Here is a 12,516-nt window from a genome sequence, read left to right as displayed (position 1 = left end):
AAAATAAAAGATAAGGCACAAATTTCTAACAAAAAGAGAGAGGTGACATTGTACGTATTCTCCACAAAATAACAACAGATAAGAGGATTTTATGAATAATCTTTATGCCAGTCAACATATCAGCTTAGTTGAAATGAGTAAATTTCTTGAGCAAGAAGAAAAACAGATAACGTGAATATCTGTGAAAGAAATCATAGCAGTTAAAAGTGTTCCCACAAAAAACACTCAGGGTTCTGATGAGTTCACTGATGAGTTCTACCAAATGTTAAAGGAAACAGTAATGCTAATTTTGTAGAACTTTTATGCTAATTCTTTCAAAACATTGAACAGGAGAGACTATTTTCCAACTCATTCTATGAGGCCAGCATTACATTGATAACAAGACAAAGGCATTTCAAGAAAAGAGAACTATAGACTAATTCCTAATTACCATAGAGAAAATTTTGTTTACTAAATTTGTTGTCAACAAGATTTTCGCAAGTCACATCTAACAGCAACAAAAAAAGATAAAACATCATGACCAGGTAGGTTTATCACAGGAATATAAGGTTAATTTAAAATTATAAAACCATGCATAGATGTAGGAAAGATGAAGTAAAAAGAAGATCCAGAGTTAGTCCCTCTGCTGAAACAACTGTTGAGCTGGGACAGTTAGAATCAGCTATTTTGAAATAATGGAATCTAGTGGAACAAATGTACTGCCAGAACCAGGACAGTGTTTGATGAAAAAAGAGTGTGGTAAATTTCAGGTATTTTGCCTAGAAAGCTACCAGCCTGCAGCTGTGTGGTAGACAGCAGAAAGGACAGTAGTTCTGTCTTTCTGATGCCAGATTGAGCAGTAACGACCTTGTCCTCCAGAGACTGGCGTTGTGTCTTTTAACATGCCTACCACTTCACCAGGAATCCATTTCAGGACCTTGTTTCCATTCCTCACTCTGAAACAGCTTCTCAGATGGAGTCTGTTACAGAACTTAAACTGAACACTTTAGAGTCTTCCCCACACCTCTCTGTTTTTCTCCTCAGGTCCAGATAGTCACTGAAATTTCTGAAAGGTCACTGGCTGACAGCAGAGGTAGTGGGTCAGAGATTTCAGGAACCACACAAAGGAAGGAGTACAGTCCTTGTCAGAAGGTCACTAAATAAACACATAACTACGTCAGCAGCTCCTAGGTAAAGGAGAGAATCTGATGTCCAGACTTAGCACATTGCAAGGTCTGGTTTCCAACAAAAAATTATAAAGCATGCAAAGAAACAGGGAAATACAGCTCTTTCAAAGGGAAAAGAGAAACTGACAGAAAGCATCCCTGGGGGAGCCCAAACATTAGGCATACTAGACCAGGGCTTCAGCTGTGCTCCAGTGGCTAAAGACGACCACGAAGGAAGAAATAAAGGAAATCAGAATGATGAATAAGCTGAGAATACCAGTGAAGAGGTAGAAATTATAAAAAGCAACCAAATGGAAATTGAAAAGTGACAAAAGCTGGAAGGAAAAATTAAACACCAGCAGGTTTGAACAGACGAATCAATCAGTGAACTTGAAAATAGCGCAGTTGAAATTGTTCAATCAGGAATCATTGATTCAACACTGATTTACTATGATGAAAATCCGTCTTTAGTATTTGCAGATACACCTTTTATTAATTGTTTTCCCAATGAAATTCCTGGCATTGTTATATGAAACAATATCATTGAGTTTTTTAAATAAAAATGTCCCTATAGTTGTTTATTTTTTAAAAACCTTTTAATTATAATAACACATATTGAAAAATTAATCCATTTAACATATAAAAGGCTTTAAAAGAAGAATTACTCAGATTGAGGAGCAGAAAGAAAAAAGAATCAAGAAAAATGAAGAGTCTAAGGACTTAGGGGACAGCTTCAAGCATATCAGTATACCATAATGGAGCCCCAGAGAAGAGAGAAAGGGACAGAAGAAAATGTTTAAAGAAATAATGGTTGAAAACTTCCCAAATTTGATCAAAGATATGAATCTACATATTTATGAATTTCAACAAACTCCAAGCAGGATAAACAGTGAAACTGCTGAAAGACAAAAACAAAGAAGAAATATTGAAAGCATCAAGAGAAAAAGTGACTCATCTCATACAAAGAAACCTCAATAAAATTAACAGCCAATTTCGCACCAGAAACTATGGTTGTCAGAAGACATTGGAAAGATATACTTAAAGTACTAAAATTTAAAGACTGTTTGTATATCTGCAGTATTTCCTACAAAAATGAGGAAGATATGAAGACATCCCAGATTAAAACTAAGTTAGTTAGTACACCTGCTATCCTTAACCGAGTCTTTCAGGTTGAAGCAAAAGAATGCAACTCAAAACCATGCAAAGAAATATAGATAATTGGTAAAGGTAACCACACAGATAAATATAAATCAAGCATTATCTTGTTTTCCATTTGTAACTCCTTTTTGTTTACTGAATGATTATGATTTAAAAGGCAAATCCATAAAATGATAAATATATGTTAATGGGCATACATTGTATAAAGACATAATTTACAAAAATAGCTGCATAAGGATGATTTCTCATGGAATTCCCATAAGGCCCAGCTATTGTACTTCTAGGTGTATATCCAAAAGAAATGAAAACATGTAGCACCCTTATTTGAAGTCAGATGAACCTGGGTTCAGATTCCAGTTTTCTCACACTTAAGACTTTAAAATTACTTGATTTCTCTAAACCTCAGACTCCTTACCTATGAAATGCTTATTATAATATCTATCTTTTTATGAAGATTAAAAGAGAGATAATGTTTAAGAAGCACTGAGCGTAGAGAGGAACTCAGTCAACTATGCATAGTGTTGTTATTAATAAAAATGTTTAGAAAACAAGAAAAATGAGGCTTCAGAAAACTTGGCCATCCTTACCTTGACTTTTAGCTTTCTTCTAAAGTGGCTGGTGTAATGCCCTTTTTCTGGGAACCCTGTTACATACTACAAAAGATAGTGATGAGCTGATCCATAAATTTGAAGCCCAGCCTTCTAGGTTCTAGGAAGATTAGATGGCTTGCACAGAAACACAGGGATTCTGAGGGATAAATGTTTTCTCTCCAGTGAAAAAGCTAAACTTCACAGCTCACCACTGACTTCTTTAGGCCATGGTAAAGACTTTCACAATTTTAGATCATTTTATTAATGAGCAGTGTAATTAATGTTTAACTTTGCTATTAATGTTAATTGCTGCCAGACCTCCAGTTGTCTGTGTAGGTGTAGGGTGGCTTAAAGAGGTATTCTGTGTAGGTATTCTAACATCTAAGATAATGTTAAAACAAATTTGGAGAATGTTTCAAGGTTATGAGAAATCAGTTGCCTGTTCTTAAAAGAACTTACGGCCATCATCTCGTAATTTTGTATGTATATTGAAATGTGGTAGTTAACACATTTATCAATGTTGAATCAGAAAAATTGTGATACTGAATCATGTTTCTAAAGCTTTATAGGAATATGTTATTTAAAAGTGCTACGTACATGGTGAAGACAATTAAAACAAAATGAATTTTTTTTACAGAATTCCAGGTAATTTTTGATTTATGGATCCAAGGAGGATATAGGAATATATATGAGTCTTCTATGGTATTAGAGAAAAATTTGTAAATAATCTTTAGTATTTTAATCTTTATGGGTTTCGCATAGAGAAGCTGTATAAAGTAAAGCATACTTATATATACTTCATGGCCTTATACCCTAGAAAATGAAATATCACTTTGATTATTGATTTTAAAAAAAAAAAATACTCACCAAAGAGTTACATGGCATCATTTTTCACACTTGGATTCAGAATGGTCAGGAGGTGTTTGAAGGACTTGACAAAACTTAAGCTGTAGAGTTTTTGACAGCTGCTCTGTGACAATAGTGATATTAATCATAGGCTGCAGAAGGGTAGTTAAATTGTATCCTTGCTGGTACACCTGCCCTGCCTTAGAGCTGTGTCACCGCTGAGAGCAAGACTGACGCAGGCAGGGGTATGAGGTTAAATGAAATACGAGAAAGACAAACACCGCCTGATTTCACTTACACGTGGGATCCACAAAACAAGTAAAAACCCATAGATTGAGCGAAGAGGTAGGTGGTTGCCAGACCAGAAGGGATTGGAAGGGGTGAAACAGGTGAAGGGGGTCAAGAGGTACAAACTTGCAGTTACAAAATAAGTAGGTTATGGGAATGTATAATGTGCAGCTTGGAGAGAACAGTCAGTGGCATTGTAGCGACTTTGTAAGGTGACAGAGAATGACTGGGCTTACTGTGGTGGTCATTTCACAGTATATACAAAAGTCAGATCACTATATTGTACAGTTGAAACTAATAGTGTGGATCAGACATATTGAAAATGAAGACTGAAGCTCAGAATGATTTGGAGGAAAAGTAAGGAGAATCAGAGATACTCAGTATAAAAAAAATGGTATATTCAGAAGAATAATGCATTTAGAATCTTTCAGAACTGTAAATACAGATGGGCTTCTGCTGATCATTTTGATTGCACGTGAGATAGAAGAGATAGCCCATGACTTTGTTTTTTTCACAGGGTGATAATAATATTGAATTATTTTAATATGTTTAACTTTGTATGTTTCAGAAGTTGGACTTTTTAGAGTCTGACAGTTCCTGTTCCTCTGAAGCACTTTTGAAGAAAGAACTCTCTGCCGAAGAGCTGTATAAGCGACTCGAGAAACTCATTATTGAGGACAAGGCAAATGATGAACAGATCTTTGACTGGGTAGAGGTATAAAGACTAAAGATTCATAGTCTTTTATAAAGTCTAGTAAAAATACTCAGAACATAAACCATTTTTTCTGGATTTCTCATTAGTCTAGTATATACACTACATTTTGCCATTCAAAAATTTTCATTTCTTTCTCATGTTCTCACATTTTAGATACTACCCTGGATAAAATTAATAAATATGTAATTATTATGAAATATGCTGGCTTACCTTTTCATAACATACCTTAATATCTTGTGTTGTAGAGTCCATTTATCATGTCTGTATTTAACTTGTTACTATATTCCTTTAAATATTAACTTTTGTTTATGTAGATGTGTTTTATTTGTGCACATTTTCATGGAATCATGTACTAATCCAAGTTGAAAGAAAGCCATGGGGGGCTAATCTAGTTCTCTCTGTCTTATATAACTCTTGTTTTGTAGTCCTCCTAAAGGGTTGTTGTTTCTTTAACCATTTCCAGGCATTGAGAAATAATGAAGCTTCTCATAATTTTTTTAACCTATTTTCCCTCCTGTCTATGGGATAGTCTATCACCTCACCTGATTGGGAATATTTTTTTAAAGTAAATTATAATAGTCAATAGGATATATTCCTGACTCCTCCTGTAGGTTCTTTCATTCCTTCTTAAAATCTTGGTATCCAGGCCCTTGTCTGATTATTCTCATACAAACGTAACCTGTGTTTTGCACATGCCTCTCTAAGTGACATGTGTAAACAGTGTGACCATCAACTGTGGGCCAACAGTATGGAGTTAGGTGGTACTTCGGCATTTTTTGCTTTCTTTTTTAACACTGTGCTTCTGGCAGGCTCACCACAGTGAACCCAGACCGGTCCATTCAGTCTTGTAGTATCCACTTATTTATATTCTACAGGTTAGTCATCTCTTCCATCCCAAACTTACACATTTCTTTTTTGAGCCAAAATAGTGTTTTGAACATTTATTTCTATTTAGATCTTAAATTAGGCACTTTTTATAAAAGTCTTCAGGACATTTTCAACTCTAACTTGGTCATACATTTTGCTTGCCATCTTTTTCACTTTGCACCCTCCTTGCATTGGATTGCTGTGTCAGCTTTGCCCTCACTCCAGTCACGGGGAACGTGTGTGAGTAGAGTCGGCCCCAGGACACAGCAGCCTGCTTTTTAGGACCAGATCTCGTCGCCATCCTGGTGGACATTTCAGCTGTTAGCTTGCTTATTACTTCACATCATTCCTACCATCCAGTTTGTCTTTTCATCTTGCCCACAAGGGAGTACTATTATAATTTGTCAGAAGTCTTGCTAAACTCTGGGAAAGTTACAGCTTTATCCATCGGAGCTGCCATATGGTGATCATATCAGAAAAGGAGAGGAGATTAGTTTAGCATGACTTGGGTTTTTTCGTCCTTATTTATTCTTAGCATAACCGTCTCTTTCCTCTGTAAGACTTTTAAACCATTCATATGATAGTTTGTTGTAGATTTTAGGATAGAATTAGTATCAGGCTTTCTGGTATATTATTGACCTCAGATACCTTCTTTTATGTTTTAGAAGTCAGGTCAATATTTGCATACTGAACATCATTCTCTTTCAGCGATTTGGTCTTTTATTTCTCATATGTTGCCAAATGATGCTGTTTTTACCTCTTCATCCATGTTGGGCCCTATTTTCTTAAATAGTAGTATTTATTTAGCTTCTTCCAGGCCAACAGTTATTCTCCTTAAAAATAAGACAAAGGGTAAATTTTAATGAATGTAAATGATACCTAATAAAGGTGAATTTTAAAAAAGGATCAAGGAAACAAAAACATTATAATGGTCACTGAGCTCACAGTACATCTAAGGTGTTTGTTGCTGTAAATCTGATACTAGTACTATACAATAATCTGATTTTGCTTATTGTTTCCAATTAGCAGACCCATTTTCCGTATTGTTCTTGTGCATTTTTGTTAATATCTTTGCTTCATCTTTAGTGTTCTTGATACTTTTCTTCATGTCTTTTCTCTTCTTAAAAACTAGAATTATAGTGTCTGGCTTTATTTGGTAGAAGAAATACATGGTTCATTTCTTTAAAATGGAAGAAACAGTCAAATGGTTTTGAAGGGTTTTTATCTATCAGTAATTACATCTAGCTAATTTGTTTTTCTCTGACTACTTGAAATCTGATCCTTTGGGGATTTTATACTCAGCTGAAATAGCTCTACAACCTGTTTATAAAGTATTGTTGAGCCAGAGAGTAATGGTGTATTTTTATTCTCTCATTTATTCAAAAATAATTGTTCAGACTTTGCAGAAGTAATTTCCTGGGCTAGACCAGCCATGGTTTCAGTCTGTATGTTATTTAAAGTGGTACATGAGCATAAACCATATAAAACATAAACCATCATGAAATCTTTTCTACACAGCTCTTACCCCAAGTTATTCTCAGCCTTAGCTATCAGCAGCAGCGCCACGTTTCCGTCCTGTGGGACGAGAGCAGCAGCGAACGGTGGCCTGGCCCTCTCTGTTCAGCTCTGCCAGTATCCTGCAGGGCTAGCCATCTGACTTGTTAACCACTCTTGACTCTGCTTTCAAGAAACCACCAGTTCCTCCCAAGTGATATTTGTGAGGTTAGGTGTTCAGCAAAGAGAGAGCTGCTGGTTAATATACATCAGTTCTAAAATTCATAAGCATTAAACTGATCTCTAAATATCTTTGAAATTCTTAGCTTTGTAACACATACCTTTTTAAATGGCATTTTTAATTTTTTCCTAGCTGGTTATTTTAAGAGTGACTCTTTAAGTAGAAAATACTGTGCTGTGCTGTGGTATTCTAAGCTATTAAAAGAAGCTGAGATAAGCATTAATTCTGTTCACAGGCATAAGGAACATAAACTCTGGCAAATATTTGAAATACCTGCCTAGAAAATGGCTGCTTTTGTGTGTTTTCTCCTTTTGCTTCCCATCTGGTTTAGTGTAGTATTTTATATCAAAAAGATAAGATCTTAAGAGAAATAAACTAAAAAATAAGTTGGAGGTTCATTTACTCTATTTAACTTACCTCAGAATACATGTTTTTGCCATCCTTAGAAAAGAGGAACAGTTATCTCACCACTACCTGAGGTGTTTATTTGAGGTAATTCTAGAAATTAGCCTCTAATTCACATTAAAATTAAGATGAAAAAGCAGCGTTAGCACATCTAAACATAGTTGCACAGTACTGAGCAAAGTAGGCCTTAAAATACTCTGTAGCTGCGGAATAGTTGTTCTTTCAACTTTATAGATTTGGAAAGATCATCTTAAGATGGCTTATTTATTGAAAAGGGAAAATGCTTTTAAACAGTTGCATTTCCAAATGTATATAGTGCACAGCACTGTTTAACTGAATGAACAGAGGATATGGAGTGGTAAGCTCCCCGGAAACAAAATACTGCTATGTAGAACACTCTCAGAAAGAACTGGTGATAGCCCCAGTATTTCCTGGTGAATCAGAAGACTAATTTTTACTAAAAAGTTGAACATGATCTCATGTGCCCTTAGTGCAAGATGAAGCCTGGTTTAGGGGAAAATAATACCTCTGGTGTGCCAAGGGTACATTTAACTATTCTGTTTACTTTTGATTGCAGGCTAATCTAGATGAAAGCCAGATGAGTTCGCCTACATTCCTTAGAGCTTTAATGACAGCCGTCTGCAAAGCAGCTATTATAGGTAAGTGGTATTTCTGAAGGTAACATCTGAAAATCCCCCCTATGTCCACTGCCGATGATACGGGTCAGAGTTTACGTTGCCTTTACCAGCGGCACTGTAAAGCGCAGTTCCTGTGCCAAACGAACGCCGTTTCTGCCTACAGGGCCTGGCGGTCCTGGGCCGTGGGCGCAGACAGCTGCTCTGCCTGCAGCGGGCCCAGCTGTCAGAGCCGCTGTGGGCCTTCTGCTCCCCAGGTCAGCAGCACGGCAGGGCCTGCTCCTACGGTGGTCTGCCGAGTGTGACTTTTCCTTTCCTTTTCACCTCCAGCATTCAAAGGCTCCACTGCCTTCCATTCCCGAGTTAAAATGAACAATTTGAATATTCTTGTCCAATGTCGATGAAGGGCTAATCTCAAAAGAAAAGCCACTTTATGTAAATTCATGTATGAGGAAAGAAAATACCAATTATTTCTCCTGTTTTATGTTGACCTGATAAGACAATATTATTGAATGTTTATGAATTACATAGACAGACAGGATTCTGATTGGTAGAGACTCTAAACGGTCTGAACTGCACGTAGTTTTTACCAAGATTTAGCGAGGTCATCCACTTGGCCTGGGACTGAAGCCCACATTTCTGTCACTGAAATAGAAAAAAAAAAAAAATCTATCAGCTGAAAACTTGTTCAGAATCATTATAGAGATAGCTCCAAGATTCAAGATTTTCTGTCAGATGAATTTAAACACCTGGTGGTGTTTGCCATTGTCACAGCTAGTCCTCATCCTGCTGATAACGGGGCTTCCCTGGTGGCTTAGGCCTCCTGCCTGCCAGTGCAGGAAACATGGATTCAATCCCTGGGTCGGGAAGATCCCCTGGAGAAGGAAATGGCAACCCACTCCTGTATTCTTGCCTGGAGAATTCCATGGACAGAGGAGCCTGGCGGGGTACATTCCATGGGGTCGAAGAGAATCAGACATGACTGAGTGACTAAACAATAGCAACAACTGCTAGTAATAATACAACAGGTCTAATTCTTTTACCCTTCTTAAGAGATGTAAATGAACTCTCTCTTTATAATTTCCTTTTTAATGTTGTTTTTATGGTTTGGAATGTCATGAGACCACTGTCCCTGTTTAATTATGATTAAAGATAAAGAACTGAGTGCACTACTCTTGAGGGAGCCCAGCACTCTAAATACATCCTCCTCCATATTTTTGTTTTTTGTTTCAGGAAGAATTTCATGTATTCTCCTGGTGGTCTAGTGGTTGGGACTTCGCCCTCCAGTGCAGGGAGTGTGGATTTGATCCCTGATTGGGGAGCTAGGATCCCACATGCCTCACGACCAAAAAACGAAAACATAGAAGCAGTATTACAACAAATTCAATAACGTTGTTTTGTTTTAATTAAGATTTTAGAAAATTTGGCATTTCAAAATATTTACCACAGACCCCCTTGGTTCCTCTTTCCCTGCAGGGTCATGTATGTCTTACTGATTCAGAAAACTGAAAACAACTGTGTGTGTTAATGCTCAGTTCTTCTGTCTCCTCCAGCCGACTGTTCGACCTTCCGAGTGGACACTGCTGTTATCAAGCAGAGAGTGCCGATCTTACTCAAATACCTGGACTCAGATACAGAGAAGGAGCTGCAAGCACTTTATGCACTACAAGCATCGATAGTAAAACTTGATCAACCCGCCAGTAAGTTTACCTCTTCGTCCAGTCAACTCAACTGATGGGTGAGGGTAACTTATCCAAGGCAGCACTCGAGAGATGGTTTGATGGGCTTTAAACAGTGGGAAATAGAAGAATCCCTAGTGACAAAAACTCAATCAGCCTGTAGCTTTGATAAACATGAATGTTTTTAAGTGGTTGACTTTTATGAGAAAATGACAAGAAGACTAGTTTATATTACTTATATAATGATATATAAATAATCATTGAGCAGATTTAATCTCAGTGATTAAATCAGGTGATGAGCAGATTTAATCCTCATTCTCGGGCACGTCTGTCTTATAAGAATCTCTGCCATGATGATTTCCATCTGTCATGCAGTACAAGACAACCATGAACCACTTGTGTCAGTCAAGCACGTAAATGTGGCTACTGTGACTAAGGAACTGAACTTAAAATGTTAAATGTCAGTAGCTCCATGTGGTTAGCGGCTACCCTATTGGACAGTGCAGGTCTAGGGCACGTGGCATTAGCGTCTGTGCAGTACAGTTTTCCACCTTCTTGGACCCAGGCCTTAATAATGAGAGAGGGTGATACTTGTCAGAATCCTCAGATACCCAACTAAGACATGAAGGCATTTTAGACTAATTTTCAGTTAAGAGTTACAGTTAGATCTGGCTAACCAGACAAATACGGTAACTCGAACACCCAAGTGTTAGTGATCTGGTAAATTAAGTGAATCGTATTAAATCTTGAAAATTCAGTTGAAACTTCTGAAAGTAGCCAGTAAGTATATGGCTATTTCAGAGATAGCACTGAAGTAATTCTTTGGCATTTCCTTAGGCTGTGGCTTCTGCAGAGTTTTTCTTCTTGGCTAGTAGTGCTAAATCCCTTTGGGAAATAAAGGGAGGGATTGGAACAGTCCTCAAAGTATAACTGAAGAGATATTCTATCTATAAATTTGTCCTTTTTGAAACAATAAGTTGAGTTTCCATGATGAGAGTAAAACAGAAGACTAAAATTGCCCAGATCATCTGGGCACTGAAAATAATGCTATCATTTCACTGGATAAAATCCAGATGAGATAGTTTCTACCCATGTTTTTCATATGAATTATTACTCTCTTCATTTTGAAAACAACATTAGAGGAGAGAAAGTACATTCTGCCTTTTCCTCCCAATATTTATAAAAATTAGATGGTTTTATCGTAAAATCTCAAAGAAAATGTATCAAAAAGAAAGTTTAAAAAATCATTCTTGTATTTTTAAGTGTTCAGGTTGAAAACTATGTAACATCAAACAGCTCAGTAATATCAGAAAACAGTTCAAACTGAATAAAATAATTGGAATAAGAACTAGTTCCGACTGCCTAAATTTTTTCTCATTCTTTAGACAAATGACTTTGCTCTTAGGCTGTCAGGAGGGAGTGTGATGAAGTGACCCCGACGGGGCGTCCTGCCAGTGAATTCCATCCCTTCCCTGGATGGGAGTGCGGCCTCCTCACGGCCGCAGCGCCCCCAAACCGATGGTCTCCTTTCACCCCCTTGCAGATTTGCTCCGGATGTTCTTTGACTGCCTGTATGACGAGGAGGTGATCTCTGAGGATGCCTTCTACAAGTGGGAGAGTAGCAAGGACCCCGCGGAGCAGAGTGGGAAGGGCGTGGCCCTGAAGTCTGTCACCGCCTTCTTCACCTGGCTGCGGGAGGCAGAGGAGGAGTCCGAGGATAACTAAGACTTCAAATACACGAAAGAAAGAAAAGAAACAATTTAAGTATTTTTTTAAAAAGGTTCACGTCTTCGCCAATCACAGTGCAGCAAGGCCAATTCTCGCAGAAACCCCCACGTGTGCACGAGTGGGAGAGGGGAAAGAGAAACAAAGGTGATCATGGAGGAAAAAGGTACTGGAAAAAGTAACCTTCAAACCGGAGGGCGGGAGCACTAAAACCAAAATACATGTATTATTTATAGAAAATATTTTCTGTTTTAATCTTTTCTTTTTAAACGAGGACTCATACTTTAAAAAAAAAAACACATCTGTTTAGCAAAAAAAAAAAAAACAAAAAAAAAGTTGAGAACTTTTAATTTATTTTAAGGACTGCAAATGCCAGTGTAATTTTTTAATTTGCAGTTTCTGTAAACAACTTGTATAATAGAAAAGCAGAGAAATAAATTTCCCTCCCCTTCAGATGCACCTCACGTTTGTTTTAAAGCATAGTATTTAGTCCAGATTTGAGAAGGTTTGGGGTGAACAAGGTAAGAAAGATTTTTTTTTTTTTTTTGGCATCAGATCTTTCTGCCTGCCTCTCAGCTTGCTTCAGAAAATAAAAAAATCACAATAGTAATCAAAACATACATAACCTTGGAACAGAAAGAAATGCTGTGGACCAGAGAACTCCAAGAATTGTTTAAAAAAAAAAAAGTGCTACCCTGGGAAAAGTACTCTTAATACTTTTGAAATCT

The 12,516-nt window shown here is 37.1% G+C and overlaps 1 protein-coding gene across 15 annotated transcripts in view; it reads left to right on the top strand.

The window, feature by feature from the left end:
• Nucleotides 1-12,241, top strand: part of EIF4G3 (eukaryotic translation initiation factor 4 gamma 3) — a 340,922-nt gene extending 328,681 nt beyond the window's left edge. For all 15 annotated transcript variants that reach the window (XM_065929977.1, XM_065929979.1, XM_065929983.1 and 12 more), the window contains 4 exons: nt 4,596-4,742; nt 8,327-8,408; nt 9,938-10,084; nt 11,607-12,241. In XM_065929977.1, coding sequence (XP_065786049.1) covers nt 4,596-4,742; nt 8,327-8,408; nt 9,938-10,084; nt 11,607-11,788 — 558 coding nt within the window. In that variant the 3' untranslated portion in view covers nt 11,789-12,241. The remainder of the gene's footprint in view (nt 1-4,595; nt 4,743-8,326; nt 8,409-9,937; nt 10,085-11,606) is intronic.
• Nucleotides 12,242-12,516: the final 275 nt, after the last annotated feature.

The sequence above is a fragment of the Muntiacus reevesi genome, chromosome 3 (genome assembly GCF_963930625.1).
Source record: "Muntiacus reevesi chromosome 3, mMunRee1.1, whole genome shotgun sequence".
Lineage (NCBI taxonomy): Eukaryota > Metazoa > Chordata > Mammalia > Artiodactyla > Cervidae > Muntiacus > Muntiacus reevesi.
The sequence above is the reverse complement of the archived record's forward strand: the minus strand, read 5'-3'. Positions and strand labels throughout refer to the sequence as shown.